Genomic DNA, 21397 nt, shown 5'->3' on the forward strand with positions numbered 1-21397 from the left:
CGTGTTTCTTGTCAAGTTTTCTAAAGCGTGGATTGAAATCTTGTATAAAATCTCTTCTAGTCTTGGCTTCATATTTTAAATTCCTAAACAAAAGCTGCACGCATTTGCTCTAAAGTTTATTTATAAATAAATTGAAGATCCGAGTTGAGTTTGGAGCTACAAGTTGTACTCAATATGGCGCAAAGTGTTTAGTTTAAATTCTTGGTTAAAATTATTTTGTGTTTTTAAAGTCTTGGTTGAACTATATGTGTTTAAAGTTTTGATTTAATTATGTGTTCAGTTTAAAGTCTTGGCTGTATTATGTGTGTTTAGCTTAACATCTGTGTTTTAATTTTATATCCTCTAAAATCTCGCTCTTGAGAATCTCTCATCAAGAAATACAACCAAGCTACTCTTTTGCCTAAGTGATATGTGGCTGAATACAGGGCTATATAGGCTAGTTTGAGGACCACCTCGTGTAAAGCCACACCCACTTTGAGGACTGACACCAAAGCCAAGAATATCTTTACGTAATACATGGAGCTGGAGTTCAAAGAAAGGGTGCTTGACATCTAAACCTCTCTACTCAAGGTGAGGGGTGCTTGACATCTAAACCTCTCTACTCAAGGTGAGGGGTGCGTGACATCATGATTTCTCTACTCAAGGTGAGGGGTGCTGGACATCATGACCTCTCTACTCAAGGAGATGGGTGCGTGACATCATGATTTCTCTACTCAAGAAGAGGGGTGCGTGACATCATGATTTCTCTACTCAAGGAGAAGGGTGCGTGACATCATGATTTCGCTACTCAAAGTGAGGGGTGCTTGTCACCATGACTCCACTACTCAAGGTGAAAGTTGGACAACAATGATATAGGAAAGAATTAATTCAATGTCGTAATTTTATATTTTTTTTTAAAGAGAGATTCTACCTAGCTCCTCAATCGCATATTCCATTTTAGGCAGTGTGGTGTTAGAGTGGTAAATCGTTTGATTTCCTAACCGACGGGTCTCAGTTAAAATCCTGGTGAAGACTAGGAGCTGGACTACGGGATTCTGAGGACGACCCTGAGCCCACCCAACACAATTGGTACCTGACACATATAGTCTTTTTGTTGGCCACGTGACACCCTCGTTAACCTTTGGCCATAGAAACAAATGAGCTTTGAATCTCTCAGAGATAGCAAGGTCTGAAAGGGTTACCTTGACCTCTTGACCTTAAGCAGCCTCTGGATATAGACATTGCATTTACTGACATAGATGTGTCGAACAAGACAGCGCTCTCTCTCTCTCTCTCTCACACACACACACACACACAAATAAAGAACTATCGCTAACCATTTGTCTACATTAATTTTATTCAATGCTCTCTGGGCATTAAGTCATCCACAATACTTTAGACCTTTAATAAAAAAAAAAAGGGTCATCAAGACATTCAACTGACAACATAAATATTCACATACGCGACATTTCAGTAGAGGTGCAATGCATATTACTTTAAAAAAAACATTCATATTTTTCAAAAAATACAAAAATATATAAATCACCAATAAACATCATTGATGCCTTGAAAATGTATCACAAAGTTATGGAGGTTTTATATGCAATTTGAGGAAACGGGAGTAATTCTCCAACAAACATTAGACTTCTGCTAAACCAATTTCCGACTGTTCGGAAATGTAAGGAAAAGCTTTTCTAGTAATGCTCTCCCCTTCTTGTCATTGCTTTTTATAGTAAAATTGCTTTGCGGTTACATGAAACATACAGTATTGAGTTGCACAGAGGGGAAATAACTTATTTTTTACTTCAGTCAAAACAGAGTTACAAGCTAACTGCTTTCATTGAGGATATACGTTGATATATACAATGGACAGGCCTACTATTTTGCCGGTTTCCGTATAGTACTGGAACATTTTTGTCGATCTAAAAATAGAACTGACCTTGCGTCTCATCACCACCAAGAGGCTAGAAAGACGAAAAAGATCTTGATATAAGTTGTATGAGGCAAGCGGTTGAAACCCAGTGCAATATATAGCCATCGCTACAGAACAGGACAGACCTTTTAGGTATTTCTTTAATATAGGCCTACTTGTGAATTATTTGTATTCAATCTTTTGATGGTATATAATTCTTTTTTTTTTTACTTATTTTAATTTTATATAAACTATAACGCAATTTGAATAAACAAGCTTATAACTATGTGCTTTACAGCACCTGATTTAAATATATCGTCTGGATTAAGTTACAACGTAACTGGATTGTGTGATATGGGCTATATACAAAGTAATGCCCTTATACAATAAATACTCCCTAGGGACATTTAAAAATGACACTGAATTAATTTTTTAAAATATACAATGAACACTCCCTAACACATAAACAGCTGAGCCTGAACGAGTAAGTGAAAAAAGACCTAGATCTAGATATTATTTATACCCATAGGACACTAGGACAGGGGATGTGGTATATAGAACAATGAATTCAGTGATAATTATATACACATAATAGTCTATATTATAAATGTACTTTGTCTGCCTAAGACACATTAAACGTTTGTTGAGCAATAAAATAGATACTTTGTTTAATGAGGTTATTCAAAAGTTTTAAAAAATATATAAAATCAGGGAGTGAGAGATGCTTAGAGAGGGAAAGAAAGAGAAAGAGGGGTAGGGTGAGGGAGAGTAAGAGATGGGGAGGGAGGAGGTAGAGAGAGTGAAAAAGACAAGGAGGTAGAAAGTAGAGAGAGAGAGTGAGTGAGAGAAGGAGATTGGGATGGAGAGAGAGAGAGTGTGTGTGTGTATATGAGTGTGAAAACCAATCGAAGATATTTATGTTTCCTTAAAAAAAATGTTTTGTGAAAAAAGAGAGAAGGAAGAAAGAAGAGAGAGGCAAGATAAAAGAGAGAGGGAAAGGAAAAGAGAGAAGGAAGACAGGAGAAGGGAAGTGAACTATATTTGTATGTAAGTGCAGATATTATGCATTGCTGGACATTAAAAAAAAAAAAAAAAACTGCTGATAAGTAGATTCATAAACTGCATCAGATGCGAGCCACGAGTTATAAATATTTAAAGTTCAACTCGATCCTCAAAGTCAACGTAGAAGACTGGCTCTTTTATAAGTTACTGCTGGGGTTTCAAACAAAAAATGTTTCTTATAATGTTTTACAAAAAAAGAAAGTTTTTTTTTAAATGTTTATTCCAGGAGGTGCTTTTTTTTTAAACTATAAGAAAGTTTTTTATTTAAAAAATAAACATAAACTTTGTTTCATCTCACCCAATACATAAAATTAGAAAAATAATATAATCCATTACTGTTCAGCACATTAGAGATTTCAGCACACCGTCCCCCTTTTTTTTTCTATTCATATTTTATTATGTCATTAGTGAACTAGGTTGGGTCACTATAACTTTCTATTGCCTGGTGTGACGACACACAGATCTAAACGCGGAAGTCTAGACTACGCAAGTGAAAACATGGCGTACATCCCCGATACTGAGCACAACGATCTGATCATTCAGACAAAAGTTGAATGATGCCATCATGCTGAGTCTCTGGGCCTGGCAGCATCCGACCACCACTGAAAGTCCATGTCCTCGTCCTCCCCGCCTTCTGGTCTGGGCATGTGCTTCTGAAAGGTGAAGGCGAACCCTTTCCTGCTGATGGTATCGTCCGACCGAAACCTGATCAGCACAGACGAGCCCCTGGTGACTATGGGCTCTGGAAGCTCTGCGTGGCACAGCTTTTTATGAATGCCGTCAGTGTCTCGCGGGCCCTCGAAGATGATGAGGTAGTCGTATCGGCACTCGTTCTCGGACTCCAAGCTGAAGGAAGTGAAGGTTATAAGGATATTCTGGCCGTCCTTGGCCTCAATCAGCCAATCGCATTCTTCCTTATTGCGGTAGTTGTGGTCTCCGAAAGCTGCGTGGGAGACAATCGTCTGCGGCGAGGTCGTGGCTTCCAGCGTGGCCCCGCAAACGGAATCGTGGGCTACCTCGAAGCCTTTCCGCTGCACGGAGGCGTCAGAGAAGAAAACCATGAACATATTGTTACCGCTGGAGATGACCGGATCAAGTAGAACAGCTCCGCAGAAAATGCCGAGCTTGGGAGCGTTTCTGTCCTCGCCATCGAAAACGGCGACGTGGTCGTACGTGCACTCCTGGTGGGGCTCGACCTCAAACGATCGAAATATGAGCCGTATCCTGTGACCAAGGACGGTGCTGAACTTCCAAACGCAGTCCGACTTGCTGGGATAATACTCGGGATAATTCGGGCTGACGATGGTTCCGTTCAGAGCTTTGATGTCAAACTGGCAGCCACCTTCTTTGCATCCGTGCAAGTCTTCGTGAAGGGAAAACCCGCTGTGACACGCACAATGGTAGCTCCCAATGGTGTTCTTGCAGATATGCTGGCACCCCCCATTGTTAACAATGCACTCGTCTTTGTCGGTCATGAAGGTGGCGGTGAAGCCAGACTTCTGAACAGAGTTGTCCGACTTGAACTCTATCCTCAGCGTGTTGTGCTCGGAAGTGACAGGAGCTGGGATGATACTCCCACAGAAGACCTCGTGGACTTTACTGTTGCTGTTGTCGCCTCGGTCCACGCTGAGTGAGTCGTACTCGCAACCCTGATTGTGCCCTTCTATGTCAAAATGAGTAAAATTGAGGTTGATCTTATGATCGTTGGGGGCTACAATCTTCCACACGCAGTGCTTGTTGGGAGGATACGGCTCTGGGTAAGACGGAGATGTTATGGTTCCGTTCTCAGCGTAGATGTAGCCGCCGCAAGCCTTTTCGCACCTTTTGCCGTCGGAGTGCAGCTCGTAGCCAATTTTGCACTCGCACCTGTAGCTGCCCAACGTGTTGATACACGTGTGGTCGCAGCCGTGATCAGAGCCTTCACACTCGTCCAGCTCCTTCACAAACCGCGCAAAAAACCCAGCTTTTGTCACAGAGACGTCGCTAAAGAATTTCACATACATATGCCTACCGGTAGATCGTATATCTTCTGGGATCTTAAAGCCACAATATTTACCGATAAGAGGGGAGCTCTCGGTTTGTCCGTCTCTCACCTCGAGATAGTCGTACAGGCAATCGTCGTGGTTTTCAATCTCAAAAGACTGAAACTTGAGGGCGACGCTGAGACCCTCGGAGACGGTGATCTTCCACACGCATGCTTTCATTGGCCGATAGTCCTCGGGATAGTTGGGGCTCGATAAAAAGCCTTCGTCTTTGACGATGTCACCTCCGCATATGGCTTCATACTGGGCTTCGAACCCGTTTCCTAATCCAGAACGTGATTTGTACTCTATCCACATGCGAGTGCCGGAAGTGAGTGTCTCTGGAACACTGTCCCCACAGAACCTGCCCAGCAGTGGCGATTTTATATAATGTCCGTCTCGCACTTCCAAGTAATCGTTTTCGCAGCTGTAAGATTTCGGTATATCCAGTTTCGTGATGTTGAGTACAATTTTTTCTCCATGGGTGGCGGAGATTCGCCACTGGCAAGTCTCACTCTGGCCTGGTCTCGGGGCGTGACTAAACTTATCCTTAGACTCCTGCAGCGTCCTTCCACAGCTGGGGCAGTTGTACAATTTGTTAGCTTGTCGTATATCGCCTGGGCTGAGTCGGACACGTTGACCGATCTCTGGTCGAACAGTTACTCCTGGCTTTTTTGTAGGTAAGATCGTATCCAGGTATGTGCTGCGGCCAAACGTGTTTCTGGCGTAGTGCATGATGCTGCCGTAGTCGTATGTTTCTCCGAGGGAGTTCACGTCTGCTGATGTCAGCTTCTTGAAATTGTAATCCTGACCCTGCATGACATTTTTGTATAGAATCTGCACGTGCTGGTCCCTGTCAGGTCTGGTGTGCTCGTGCCAGAACCCAACAGCGTGGCCCAGCTCGTGGACGACAATGCCAAACTTGTCGCAGTTCTTTCCGATGGAGATCCCCTGAGCGCCATTGCCTCTCCTGCCCACGAAAGAGCAGCATCCGCAAGACCTCTCTGTAAAGACGATGTAGTTCTCATCCTCCGGCTCTTTATCTTTGAAAGTGATGCAGGTGTAGTTCTCCCAGTGCCTCATGGCGAGCTGGAACAAAGCTTTGTTAGCAGCCGAGAAGTTGGACTCAATAAGGAAAGGAATCACTCCATAGTCCCAGAGTCTGTCTTTCTTAGCAGTGGCAGCTCTTCGCGCTCTTGACGCCTTGGACGTTTTCTTTGCGCTGTGTTTCTTTTTCCTTTCATCCGACAACTTTTGCAAAGCTGAAATGGACATCTCACTATTGACTGATCGTTTCTTTTGGAGCTTGTTTATCTGTTTCTTTAGCTGCTTAAGCTTGCTTCTCGTCTCTTTGATCTTCCCTCTGAGCTCAGCCCTATACGTTTTACAGTCTTTCTTTGTTTTCAATGGGCATTTACCTTTCAGCTCGGCCCGCTTTTTGTGCAGGCTGTTTTTCAGAGAGCGCATGTCGTCCTCGAGTTCTTTCAGCTCGTTCTTGTCGCCAGTGTTGGTTTTTATTTCTCCAGTGTGAATTACTGGGTCCTCAACTTGAAGGTCGTGATCGGATTCGTTGGAGCTTTTCAAGAGCAGCCCTAACACGCTTCTGTACTCCTCGTCTGACATGGCTATATCACCCAGGTAGCCGGACGCCTTGCAGGGGTCCAAAAACTGTTCGTTATAGAAACCACGACACATAGTGGCAGACAGGAAAACTACTAATGTGACGGCTATACATGTCACAAAAGAATTTGACCGAGACATTTCTCGTTGTTGGTGATGCTTTCCCTTGAACTAGTTCACACAACTTTGCGTCTCAGTTACTGTTCTTTGTGTAGGCTTTCAGGCTTATTATTCAGCGCAGTCAAAATTCATTTCAAGTCTTCACCTTGATCTTCGGGAATGTTCTCGACTCAATTTGAACTGTTGAATACAAAATGTAAAAAAAGATATTAATTAAACAATCAACTATAATCAAAGAAAATAACAGCTTTACAACTAAAACTTGACTAAACATTGATGAAGGCATTTTGTGGAAGCACAAAGCTTCAGTATAAATACACTTAATATTATTAATACAAACTTGCCAGATGGATGAGTTCCTAAAAACATTCCCTTTGTTGAGCTTGAGATGTGAGTAAGACCTAAGGACTGCCCAAGACTAACCTACAGCGATGCCTGCAAGCGAGACAACTCCAGGCATCCATGAAAGTATGTGGAAGGAAATAGCTCAAGACAGGACAGCATGAAGACAGTGTTTTGTGCTGGTACGAACCTCGCCGAGAGCAAAAGAAACGAAGCGCACTTAGAAAAGAGAAGAAAAAAAAAAGCTGCCCTATCAACTAGCCCTAAAACAGAGACATTCACATGCACGAACTGTGGCAAAATTTGCCGCTCCAGAATTGGCTTGACTAGCCATACCAGATTCTGCCCCGTCTCAAGAAGAAACTAAAACCAGTGACTCAACAGGGCGCATCCATTGTCTTCACAGAAGGAGCCATATGTCACTAAATCTAAAAGCATGTCATAAGTCTGAAGAGAGAAAGAGTCCTTGTAAATTTATCTCCATTTTTCTTCTTTTTTTTTCCCACCCTATATTTTGTTACTAAAAAAAATTTCCTAAGTGTCGAGCCCCACCCCTCCCTCCCACCTTCCATCTAAGGCTTAGACCATAAGTCACTGCACGGTCTTGCTCTGACTAAATGCTGCATTGGGTGTACATATGTTTGACGTACTTTGAATCATCTGTATCTAAAATGACAGACAACTAACACAAACATCAAGACAGTTTGTATATAATGACGTCATAACTTTTATATTTTTTAAAGACGATCATTAGGAGGAAAAAAAAAAGATTTTTAAAAGTAAGCGTGTCCTCGTGTGTATTGTGTCCTCTACTTCTGAGTCCATTGTTTTTGTGTGACTAGTTTAGCAAATGGAAAGAGAAGCTGAGCTTACATGTGCTGTTGGCTTACATGTGCTGTTTGCTTACACGTGCTGTTTGCTTACACGTGCTGTTGGCTTACATGTGCTGTTGGCTTACACGTGCTGTTTGTATAGACTAAACACGTTGACATCAGCGACATGATATTTTTCTTTTTTATGTACAGGCTTAGAAGGCGATATGAGATCTTCAATCGACCACCGGCAGACAACGGTTTTGTTTGTGTTTGGTGGTAACAAAATATATGAATCATGTCTTCGTCTACTGTACAAGACTATACTCCTCTGTCATAGTCGAACAAGCCTTTTATGTTGTTTTTTTTTAAATGTTCCGATGAACTATACAAGCATTTGAATAAATATTATTGGTCAACTATAATAAAAAGAGATCCTGGCGATATAAATCTAACTCGCACAATTCTATTTCCTATGTTCTTAAAACGCAGTGAGCACATGCCGGTGTCAACATAGACAGTTCAGTGAGAACAAAATACACACACATGTGGTTGTGAAGTCTGTAATAGTGTAGGATAACACGAGAAAAAAAATGCGGTGTGATTTTCTGTCGTATCACCGCCACACAAACCACAAGATTGTAATTCTGTTCTATTCCGTGAACAGGTTGATATTTATATCCAGCCCGCAGACGTCACAGCTAGGCCTAGTAAGACATGAGTACGTTGAGTGAAATAAAATATGGATATCTGGCGTCATGATACGTCTGCTTCTGCTTCGTTAGTACAGCCACCTTGTTCCCCCCCCCCCACCCACCCTCAAAACCAAAACCAATGCAACCATCCTTGAGATGTAGCCTTGATGTTGTACGCTCTCTCTCTTACGCACACACACACAATCACTGACACACACATGTAGACGATATATCCTGTTCACATTAAGTCGTGTGTTTATTATATTCCAGAGATCGTGGTTCCACCAATGCCAGCAGACTTTAGGGTAGGTGAGCCATCAAATGGAGAGAGAAAATCTGGGGGGGGGGAGCTATTTAGGGAGGGAGGGGGGAGTAATGGTGAGTCTCAACTCACCATGTAAAAAAATTATCAGAGAGAGAAGAAAGGAAGAAAGATGAAAGAATCCTGAGGGTGATAAAGGGAGACCAACGCCTCTGCCAGAACGATCAGTAGCTCAGCGCTAAATGGGTTGTTTCCCTTGTCTCTGACACCCTGGTATGTCAGAGGCTAGACTAACATAGTGGCATATATTTGGTTCATACACACTCTTACAAACGCGCACCCAAATACACAGGTTGCACAAGAGTTGACACGTCTGTTACCCCAGAATGTGCTTTTCAGGCAAAGTGCGCAGGTATTTTGTTCTCAGGTCTAACCCAGGTACCCAGCCGAATGCACCTATTTAGTTAATTATCTTTCTCGTATTTTAAGCTGGTTTTAAGTGAGTTCTAGCTTAACATAACCTTGAACATGTTTTAAAAAGTCCACGAAGTTGCAACGTAAATACTGTCGGTTACTACATTGAACTTTGTAATTGCCAAATGGTTAAAGTATAACATTGTTGTATCAATTTTTATAATAAATCAGAATATAGTGTACCATGTAATAGGGCATGTAATATACATTGTAAGCATGGGTTGGTAACAAAGAAGGCCTACAACTTATTTACAAAGGCCTTAGAAACCAGTGTCGTTACCGGTCGTTGACGCTTACAACCAAACTGCAGGTAGACAATTAAACCGTTGTAGGCATAGTATATCTAAACTAATAAAACTTCAAATAACTTGAAGAACATAAACTAAAGGACAGTTTATTTATAACCTAAACAAAATCAAGTTGATGAGAAAGAAAATACATGTAACTAGACATAAGTAATAATATCATTACACAAAATCTAACTCAATAGAATAACGCAACTTTCCAGTTTCACGTTCTAGAGTCGCCTCCTCTAACTAAATCCAAATGACGATGGTGCCAATGCTTCCTCCCTTGTAAATCTTTCCTCTAAATAAAGTCCTGATAGAGTTTATTTCTGGTCGAATACTTCGCGCCTATTAAGGAATATCGAGATAATGAATTTGAGTTGATTCCTTGTCAGAAGCCTTGTTTACAAGACGTGTAAATAATCTAGCCTCGAATGAAATATTTAAATTATATTTTATAGTCTTGCCGTATCTCCAAGTACTGCTAAGAAAAGTTCAAGTCGTGGACATCTACGAGCAGGACCGGCCTTAGACAACTGGAGGCCCTAGGCGAAAAATAAGCAATAAACTAAAAACCTTCCTGTACCTATACGTAAATCCAAAATAAGTTAAAGTTATAGAGCGCCGATAGCACCAACATGCTTCATGGAAGATTCATAATCACATGACTCAAATAGCGTTTCGACATTTCACCAAAAGGAAAAAACAAGGGTCCTCTAACATATATAGTCTGACAAGTAGATTTAAAGATTCGTGAATAAACCTTGAATTATAGTACAGACTCACAGCGAGGCTGGTATCTATAGAGTACTGCTATGTTTGAGGCTGGTATCCATCGAGTACTGCTATGTTTGAGGCTGGTATCCATCGAGTACTGCTATGTTTGAGGCTGGTATCCATCGAGTACTGCTATGTTTGAGGCTGGTATCCATCGAGTACTGCTATGTTTGAGGCTGGTATCCATCGAGTACTGCTATGTTTGAGGCTGGTATCCATCGAGTACTGCTATGTTTGAGGCTGGTATCCATCGAGTACTGCTATGTTTGAGGCTGGTATCCATCGAGTACTGCTATGTTTGAGGCTGGTATCCATCGAGTACTGCAATGTTGGAGATCTGATCCATGATCTACATTTGTTCTCTAAAAAATATTCTCTTTTCCTGTGCGAGAGAGAGAGAGAGAGAGAGAGACATAAATGGGGGAGTGGGAGAAAAAGGCAGAGAGTGAGAAAGAGAAAGAGGGAGGGAGAGAGAGAGAGAAAGTAAAAGAGAGTGAGAAATCGAGAGCGCGAGAGAAAAAGATAGAGAGATAGAGAAAGTGAGAGAGCGCGAGAGAGAAAGTGAGAGAGGAGTAGCTGAGAAGAGGTGCATGGTTCAGTGAACCCCAGAAGACGATGTGACCTTGATATTCAGATCACTGTGAACTTGGTGCTGCTTGTAATTAAACACAGAAATAAAATTAAAAGTTTGGCCGTGTCCAGTATATAACTTCTGCGCCCAATCAGTTTCGTCATGTCTGCATGGATGAGTTTGATGTCGATGTTACTATGTTTACACATGTATGAATAAAACGTTAAAAAAAAAAACTATTTGTGGCTGCTAGCGACGGAGAGTAGTGTTGATGCATTGAAAGATTTTAAAAATGTTTTAAAATATTGTAGGAACAGCACTCCGCCTAGGAACCAAGGAAGCGAGATGGAATAATCGCTATTCAGGTTTTTCCTTAGTTCCTAGGTCGTCATGGCTCCCTCTGTTGTCAAGCGGTTTGTGCGGATCACATCATTCACATGGCAGTTGAAGCATAACCAGGTAATCTGTGACCTCTGCACCTGCCCTATAGATCGTCATTTATCGAATGTAAAACGTTGTCTCTTGACAAGTTAGTATCTCTTCGTTTCAGTAACGTGATACATGGATAATAAGGCTTGTCTTCGAGTCCGAAAATTAATGAGGTATGCAGTATTTCCCGTGGCTACGCAGCCCCAGCTGTGACCTACATATTTTGTCACATCCAGGGCTATCATAAACATTGTCCACCGTGGTCGATAAATATTTTCTTTTCGCCGTCTGCGTCTGTCCTCGGCAGCGGATTTTCTTTTCACCGTCAGCGTCTGTCCTCGGCAGCGGATTTTCTTTTGGTCTCAAATGTGTATCCCGCGGCCTTCGTGAGTGACCTCCAGCTGTCTCGTTCTGAAGCCGCATGCCACCATGTGCTCTCCTCTATGTCAGCTAAGGCAAGTTGGCGTCTGGTCTTTAAAGAGTTTCCATGGGGCACCTCTGTTACGTCGACCACCTTTTAGCTCACCAAAAAAGAGTGCCTTTGGCACACGTTCGTTCACCATACGGGATACGTGCCCTACCCTACTGTCGGATCATAAGAAGTCCCTCTATATTGTCCATACCGGCGTTCGCAAGGACATCGCTGTTTGTAGTGCGGTCTTGCCACCGTATATCCCTGATGGAAGGAGAGCAAGCATCTTTGGTGAAAGCGTTTAAGTCGTCTTAGTTGCTCAGACTGGAGGCAATAGAGTCTCTATGCGTGCAGTCAAGATGTAAGAGAGATTCAGCAGAGGCAAGTCATTGTACAGTACATTTCTAGATTGTTTTTACTATAGATAGAGTAGAGATTATTAAATAATTTCCCATTGCCCGATCATCGATCTCACTGTGTAGACACTTTAGAACAGTGTTATTGTTCGTAATTCAATTCTCTTCTGTCTGAGTGTGTGTGTGTGTGAGAGAGAGAGAGAGGGGTGGGATGGAGAGAGAGAGAGAGAGAGAGTAAAAGTTTTCTTTTAGTCTATGGATCTCTCATCATTTCCTTTATTAGAAATTTCTCTAATGGACAACTATCTAACTTTCACTTAGTGACTTCTTGGACCTAGGGTAATATAACGGCAGAATTAGAGACGAGGACCCTAGCCACGGAATGGAGTTGCTACAGAAGGATTACAGGTACCACCTACCAAGACCGCATCACAAAGTGACCATTGGGCCCCACGATGAGCTTCTGACCAATGTCAAAACTAGCGAGCTACGACTGTACAGCCATATCACAAGTTCCACAGGGCTCTTGAGGACCTTCCAGCAGGAAATTGTTCTTGGGAAAAGAATGAAAGTCGGTGGGTAGACAGCACCAAGGCCTGGCTATGAACGTGACGCTAATGCTGGAAAAGAACAGAGAGGAATGAAGGAAAGTGGTCAACAGATTATGACCCAAAAGACTAAGGTACAGGAAAGGTGAATCTGGGATAACACCTACAAATCTGTGTAAAAAAAAAATCTTATTTTTTCGCTTGAAGCTTGAAGCCAACTAGTACCTGATTTCTGCGTTTCCTTTTTAAAGTAATCTATCGACATTTCATATAATTCAATAGGACACTGATATCTTATCTTAAAAAAAAAACAGACGTTACTTTTAAAAAAAAAGACGATGGTTAAGTCCTACGCGCTTCACTAGGTCCTAGGTTAATGCATGTTAATCAAGTCAGCAAAGTCGTTGGTTTTTCTGTCTGACTCAGGCAACCCATTCCATGCTCTAATAGCACTCGTGAAGAAGGAGTTTATCGTTGCTACATATATTAGGCTACACGAATAAAAAAAAAGGTTCCCAGCTAACAATTACAACCTAATCCCGCACTTAGCTTTACGTCATTAGCAGGCGATGTTGTTTTTGTCTCCTTAAGATGGTCCCCCGCTGTTTTATCACCATGGGAACCCAGTTGTTTTCGAGACTTTAGCCTCGTTCTCGTGTGTTATGTGGGGGATTAGTAAGTTTAAGTTAAAAGAGTTGCAAGAAGAAATTTGTAAGCCAGGCTTAGTTTAGGTATTAAGTGTAGCGCCAGGCCTCCTGGGCACTCAACAAATGCATAAAAGTTATTTTATTATCAGTTAATCTCTCTAACATTTCTTATCGTATCTATCTATCTATCTATCTATCTATCTATCTATCTATCTATCTATCTATCTGTTCCTCTGTCTGTCTGTCTATCTATCTATCTCTGTCTGTCCGTCTGTTCCTCTGTCTGTCTGTCTGTCTGTCTATCTATCTATCTATCTATCTATCTATCTATCTATCTATCTATCTATCTATCTATCTATCTATCTATCTATCTGTCTATCTGTCTGTTCCTCTGTCTGTCTGTCTGTCTGTCTGTCTGTCTGTCTGTCTGTCTATCTATCTATCTATCTATCTATCTATCTATCTATCTATCTATCTATCTGTTCCTCTGTCTGTCTGTCTGTCTGTCTATCTATCTATCTATCTATCTATCTATCTATCTATCTATCTATCTATCTATCTATCTATCTGTCTGTCTGTTCCTCTGTCTGTCTATCTATCTATCTATCTATCTATCTATCTATCTATCTATCTATCTATCTATCTATCTATCTATCTGTCTGTCTGTCTATCTATCTATCTATCTGTCTGTCTGTCTTCCTGTCTACCTACCATATCACTTTTGAGATTATGTAACATACTATTAAGCTACAGAAAGCAATGGCAATAGACTCTTAGGGTAAAAAGACGAGCCTTAAACACTAGTGAAAGACTATAAAGTTCTAGACTATCGTTTCTCGGCCTTTTGGCTAAGGTCAAAGTGTAGACTATCGTTTAGAAACGTAGACGACCACGTCCTGGACCCAACCTAGGACGGCAGAGGGGGACGACGTGGTGATATCGAACTTATGAAAAAAGTAACTGGTCATTTTATCCTCTGACCTTATTTGTATTTACATGACAAAAGTTTCTTGGAACAAATCAAACTTGTATGATTTCAAATTGGAAAATTAGACGATTACTCTCTTTCAAAAAGAGTTCTGTTTGGTTTTTCGCTATCAATCCATGACAGACAATTGGATATTCTATCTTCAGATTTAACATGTGGACATGACCAAGACATATTCACCGGTGAACACCAAACCATTGTGACTCAAGGTTTCATTGTACTTCACAGGTGTCGCCATTGTGACTCAAGGTTTCATTGTACTTCACAGGTGTCGCCATTGTGACTCAAGGTTTCATTGTACTTCACAGGTGTCGCTATTGCTTCTTCTCGCTTCCTTGCTGTACGGCGCTGAGTTGCTGCCTGAATCTGGTCACGAAGAGATGTCCCTGAGGTCGCAATGTTCTGCTGCAAATTTAGTATTGTGAGAATATGTCCGAGTCAATTATTGAGATAAGTGTAGAAATCAACAGACACACACGCGAGCGCGCAGAGATAACATTGACGAGAACACAGCTAGCTGATAAAGGCTTGAACGTCATAGATACTTTGAGGTCTTACAAAAACAAATGTGGACCATAAGTGACGTCATAGCTCGAGACATTGAGCTTGTAGCATAAGAAAGAAATAAAAACTAAAACAACAAAAAAAAAATATTTTGTTTAAAATACAATACTTATAAGAGCGATACTTTTTCTCTTAAAAATATTTTGTTTAAAATACAATACTTATAAGAGCGATAATTTTTCTCTTAAAAATATTTTATTTAAAATACAATACTTATTAGAGCGATAATTTTTCTCTTAATAGCTAATGAATGTTAGATCTAACTAAAAACAAATGGATTTTATACCCCGCCCTATTGTTTCTGACGGTTGTTGACTTACAGCAGCAAAGTTCTGGTAGACAACTAACCCGTAAGGAATAAAAAAAAAAAGCTCTTAATTTGCAGACCTTAGACCTTGTGATCAACGTAGACCAGTGATAATGTCAATATGGCGACGCAGTATACTAGATGAAGCCGACAGGACTGGAAAGAGCTTGGAAGCCATAAAAAAAAACTAGCAAGAGACCGTGGAGAGTGGCGTGTTTTTGCTGAGGCCTTATGTTCCATGAGGAACGCAAAGGAATGATGATGATGATGATGATAGTGTCCACAATAGTCCAGAACTAAACAATTCTCAATTACGTAAATAGATGAACGTGTAATACTGGACTTTAGCTAACTTATCTTCACAAGTCGATTTGATGCTTTCATAGACAGAATGAAATCGATTAAGTTAGCAAAGTGTTACTTATGAAATTTTAATTCTGGAAACATTAAAATGAGGTTAGCAGAATGAAGTCAATAGAATGAGGTCAATAGAATGGAATTAAAATCAGCCAATAGAATGAAGTCAATTTGAGCATGTCCATAGAATGAAGCAGCTAGAAAGAAGACAATAAAGCGGAGTCCATACAAACAAGAAACATTTTTTAAGCTACTTTTTTTTAAACGAAGCTTATTTAAAGTGTAATTGTATCAATTAGTTTGGAGAAAGAACGTGTATATGTGTGAAGGTTGCCGTGATCGATTTTTAAATGTATTTTTTTTTAAATTAAAAATGTACGACTTGAATTCGAACTCGAGGGCTCAAACTTCCTCAAGCCAATACACTAACCACTATGCCAGCGAAGTGCTTATGAAAACTGAAGGTTTCTTAGCTATCTGTTGTTAGTTTAAAACGTTTAAGCAGCAAAGTATAAAGGGCACTAATTCAACTTATACAGCCACATAGGCCAAGTACAATTTCTTTCCCTTCTTCAAGACCAAACAAAATAATAAATTACCAATAATTAATAAACTAATTATTTTTTTTACTGATCATTGTTTTGTCAGGTAAAAAAAAATAATTCTGCAAAATTTTAACTTGATCGAGAATGGGTGTGGGAGAAATTACGTTTATCAGACAGACAGACAGAGGGATTTATTAGCTTTGTAAAAAGTCAATAGAATCTTTGTCGAGATGAAAGTTAAGCATGAGATTTTAGGGAGGCGCGGTGGCTAAGCGGTAAAGTGCTAGGCTTTCGAACCGAGGCCCAGGGTTCGAATCCTTGTGACGACTGGGATTTTTAATTTCGTCATCTTAGGGTGCCTCTGAGTCCACCCAGCTCTAATGGGTACCTGACATTAGTTGGCGAAAAGTAAAGGCGGTTGGTCGCTATGCTGCCCACCAGACCACCCTCGTTAACCGCGGGCCACAGAAACAGACGATCTTTACATCATCTACCCTATAGATCGCAGAGTCTGAAATTTTCTTTTTTTTTTCTAAGATTGTAGGCAGCAGAAACGACGTTCCTAACTCTTGTATTTACCACCAAACCTTTAACAGTGTCCTTCGTATGCACGCCGATCCTGCTTGAACTAGGAACTTTGACCAGACCTTGGTCTTTCGCCTGTTTATCAACAAATAGTACCGGGATAGAAGAACATTTAAAAAAAAAGGAATCTGGGGAATAGTTTGGGGGAGGGGGGTAGAAGACATTGGACAAGACTCTAAAGCCGCTCCTTCCATAAAGAACCAGAAGGCTAAGGTCGGCTCCTAACAGGACACAAGACGAGGGTACAGTGTTGTTCCAGCCTGCTGGAAGTTTATTTACAAAAGCAAGACGTGAAATGTGAAACACGAAAGGGGGGAGGAGATATATGTTTACCGCGGGAGTGAATGTAGGGGGAATATAAAACAATGGAGAAACAGTTAGCTGTATGAAGCGGGGGAAACGGGAGCACTCCCTGTTTTTTTTTCTGGCACCCACACCGTGAGTATGTTATGTGTTTGGGCATTATTGACCTGCGAACTAGCCAGCGTGAATGTAGCGCCAGGACGTGGTGACGTGATGAGATGAAGGTCACACAGACGGGGAAGGGGGAGTGTCTGGACCACTAAGTAAACAATGGTTAGCAAGCCAATATTTACCACACATTATCTGAGGAGCTCCTGGAGCTCTTTTATCTCTAGGTCTCTTTTCTTGTCTTTTATATGTTGCACTTGCGTTGAGGTTTGAACGATTTTATAATGTATACCTCGCATACAAGGGCATACAAGAGCAAAACAACTAACAAAGAAGCAATCAAAAACAACAAACAAAGAAACTATCAAAAACAAAGAGACAAAGAAGTAAATGCCCAAATAAAATTAACTTTAAATCAAACTAAATCTCCGTTGTAACTTATACTAAACTTGATATTTCCATTTTTAATGTTAACGCACACTTCTACAGAGTCAGAAGGTTGTCAAAAGATGTCAATGTCAATGGATCTCATTCACCAAAACGAACGGTCACGTGATAATATTGATAAAACGACGTAAAAAAACTGTCACGTGATAACCATTATTGATTAAAATTAGATCGCAATTTGTATAGAAGAGATAGAGAAGCATGTGGCCCCATGTTGTTGGTTTACGATTGGTGAATAAAGTCCATTGGTTCAAGGCAAACAAAAAAATGTATTCAACTATTTCAAGCGGAAATTTGGAACATAATTGCATGGATGTTATAGAGTTCTATGGCTGTTAAAGTGGATAGAGTTCTATGGCTGTTAAAGTTGATAGAGTTCTATGGCTGTTAAAGTTGATAGAGTTCTATGGCTGTTAAAGTGGATAGAGTTCTATGGCTGTTAAAGTTGATAGAGTTCTATGGCTGTTAAAGTTGATAGAGTTCTATGGCTGTTAAAGTTGATAGAGTTCTATGGCTGTTAAAGTGGATAGAGTTCTATGGCTGTTAAAGTGGATAGAGTTCTATGGCTGTTAAAGTTGATAGAGTTCTATGGCTGTTAAAGTTGATAGAGTTCTATGGCTGTTAAAGTTGATAGAGTTCTATGGCTGTTAAAGTTGATAGAGTTCTATGGCTGTTAAAGTTGATAGAGTTCTATGGCTGTTAAAGTTGATAGAGTCACGCTAATAATGTCAAGGGCTCATTCCTCAAACTATTACTATTTCTCAATGACAACTCAAATAGGAATGTAAAGTTATTTATTATCAGAACATATAACAGGAATCGATTATTTTCAATTGTATTACTTGTTATATTGTTTCATCATTAGTTGAACAGCATTGATCACTAATAGATTTAAAAAGTGGCTGAGGTTTCTTTTAAATAAATGTCTGTCTTGAACAGGATTTAAGTAGTTTTTATTTGTTTTTCGTTTCATTGTTCATCCTGGTAATCAGGGGAAGAAAAAGGTGGGGGATAGTTGATAGGCTTGATAGATTGGATAAACTTGATGAGCTTGATAGACTTGCTCGTATTCGATTTCCCATTCTGTAACTGGTATATTCATTCTGTAACTGGTATATTCATTCTGTAACTGGTATATTCATTCTGTAACTGGTATATTCATTCTGTAACTGGTATATTCATTCTGTAACTGGTATATTCATTCTGTAACTGGTATATTCATTCTGTAACTGGTATATTCATTCTGTAACTGGTATATTCATTCTGTAACTGGTATATTCATTCTGTAACTGGTATATTCATTCTGTAACTGGTATATTCATTCTGTAACTGGTATATTCATTCTGTAACTGGTATATTCATTCTGTACTATCTCATTAAGAGCTGTTCGCTGAGGTGGCGTAGCTAGAGCTTTGGGGGCCTAGGGGGAGGGGCATGACATCTTTAGGAGCCCCTGCATTTTGACATTCAAAATCATGGCATGAAATAATGACTTCATAAATATATAACTTAATAACATATAACCCAAATTACTCCCTGAGAGTAACCAAGCACGGAAAGAGTTAATCTGTGTGGAATACATGGCTTATTAGTTCATATACAATGTCATAAATAAAAAATGTGGACACTCGTTATGGGAGAACATTCGAATTTTGACCCCCCCCCTCCCCCTTGCTAAGATACGCCACTGGTTCGTTGAGTGGTAAAGCGCTTAGCTTCCGAACCGTGGGTTCTATTCCCTATGAATAGTAAAGACTGGGATTTGGAACTTTAAAATTTTTTAGGACGCCCATGACCGTCTAATGGGTGCCTGGTGAAAGTAAGTGTGGTTGACGCCCCCTTTCACCGACGACCATTAAAAGCATATAACATTTATGTGTCCAAAAGATTGCAAAGTCTGAAAAGGGGACCCAACACTGTCTCTCCCGGTATGTCAACGTTTAGAGGTACAATGTTATTTGCTCATATAAAACTGTTTATCTGTTTCTAGTCCGACGCCACCATTGTATTTGTATTACATTAATTAAATTAAATAATTAATTGAAGCTCCCTTGTTGACAACTACGAAATTTTTTTAAAGCATCTGGGAAAAAACATAGAAATAGTTTATGTCTGGTACATTTTGTTGATATTGATATATGTTATTAAATTGAAGCACCTGTTCTTTCTAGCCTCCCCTTGTAAAGCACTTATTTTCTGTAGTTTTTGAGACCAAGCCAACTAGGATAGAATACAGTGCTCAACAGCCTAGATTTAGGTCACGTGTTTAAAAAAAACCAAAGTAAACGGGCCAAAAAGGAAAACAAAATCGTTAATGAACGTTGCTTCATTAGCATGGCTAGGAGGTCACGTGGACCCGGAAGGAATCGTCTGCCAAATTGTTAGAAAGTGTCTCTAATTTGTAGCATACATACGCTGCAGGTTCAGACCAAATGGGATCAATGCTATCATCGGATGTACAGTTTAGACCTCCATGGCTCCATCTGGCGGTAGCCAGGGGAGGGTAATGCGAGCTAAAAGGAGGTAACTGTTTATAAAGGAAAAAAAAACATGATTGATTTAAATATCATTGTCTCATATTGATTTTGTCTATGGCTCTAGAAAAAATCAATATGTCTCCGAGATAATTGGTTTGCTGTAGTTTAATTAGTTTCCAAATAAATTAAATTATCATTTTCACCTTTTTTTTTAGGTCGTGTGTTTCTTGTATCACGATTTAGCACAGAATACAGACTTTATAGACAGACTATTTGGGATACAAAAAGGGCATTCAGGGCACTGTTCTTCTTACATACAAAACAGATGTCTACTAAATATAAGTAACTCTTGAACGGTGAAGTTCTGAATCTGGCTTAGAAATAAGTCACACATACACAAAACAACACATGCACATAAACACGTAAACAAAACAACTCAAACACAAGTATAGGCAGATATTTAAAAAAAAAAACACAGCAAAAGACAAAATAACAGAAACACATAAACAAAACAGCACATACAAAAATAAACACAGAAAAAAACATCTACACATGCACAAAACATTATCCATTAACTCCTGCACTGCGATATCCTTGCGTTACATCGACATCAATATAATATACAATAAAGTAAAAAAAAACAATTTCCGCTCTCTGATTCGCCTAGTCAGTTTTTCAATCAAACCGGTTCTGTTTATTAAGAACGTGAGCATTGCGAAGTGAAATACATAGTTAGACAAATTAAAATGATCACAGCGGATACGTAGGGTTAAAATGAACGGGAAACATAGTACTGAAACAGATTAATAGATCAACATAAGTACAAACAAAATTAAGACAGGGAAGACAGAAGCAGGAGAAACCACAATCAGAATATAACACAGATAAGACAGAAAAAAACAACACCTCAGAATATAAGACAGAGAATAAAGAAGCAAGAGAAACCACAATCAGAATATAAGTCAGAGAATAAAGAAGCAAGAGAAACCACAATCAGAATATAAGACAGAAACAAGAGAAACCACAATCAGAATATAAGACAGAAACAAGAGAAACCACAATCAGAATATAATACAGAGAATAAAGAAGCAAGAGAAACCACAATCAGAATATAAGACAGAGAATAAAGAAGCAAGAGAAACCACAATCAGAATATAAGACAGAAACAAGAGAAACCACAATCAGAATATAAGACAGAAACAAGAGAAACCACAATCAGAATATAATAGAGAGAATAAAGAAGCAAGAGAAACCACAATCAGAATATAAGACAGAAACAAGAGAAACCACAATCAGAATATAAGACAGAAACAAGAGAAACCACAATCAGAATATAAGACAGAAACAAGAGAAACCACAATCAGAATATAAGACAGAAACAAGAAACCAC

General features: G+C 39.9%; 1 protein-coding gene across 4 annotated transcripts in view; it reads right to left on the reverse strand.

Moving 5' to 3' along the window:
• Positions 1 to 1318: 1318 nt before the first annotated feature.
• LOC106078853 (bone morphogenetic protein 1-like) overlaps positions 1319 to 21397 on the reverse strand; it is a 42920-nt gene continuing 22841 nt past the window's right edge. For 3 of the 4 annotated variants that reach the window (XM_056026841.1, XM_056026843.1, XM_056026842.1), the window contains exon 2: positions 1319 to 6894. In XM_056026841.1, the coding sequence (XP_055882816.1) occupies positions 3517 to 6735 (3219 nt within the window). In that variant the 5' untranslated portion in view covers positions 6736 to 6894 and the 3' untranslated portion in view covers positions 1319 to 3516. Of the gene's footprint in view, positions 6895 to 8500; positions 8621 to 21397 lie in introns of those variants that run through there. The other variant, XM_056026844.1, reaches the window with a different exon arrangement.

This window comes from Biomphalaria glabrata, chromosome 4 (assembly GCF_947242115.1).
Source record: "Biomphalaria glabrata chromosome 4, xgBioGlab47.1, whole genome shotgun sequence".
Classification (NCBI taxonomy): domain Eukaryota; kingdom Metazoa; phylum Mollusca; class Gastropoda; family Planorbidae; genus Biomphalaria; species Biomphalaria glabrata.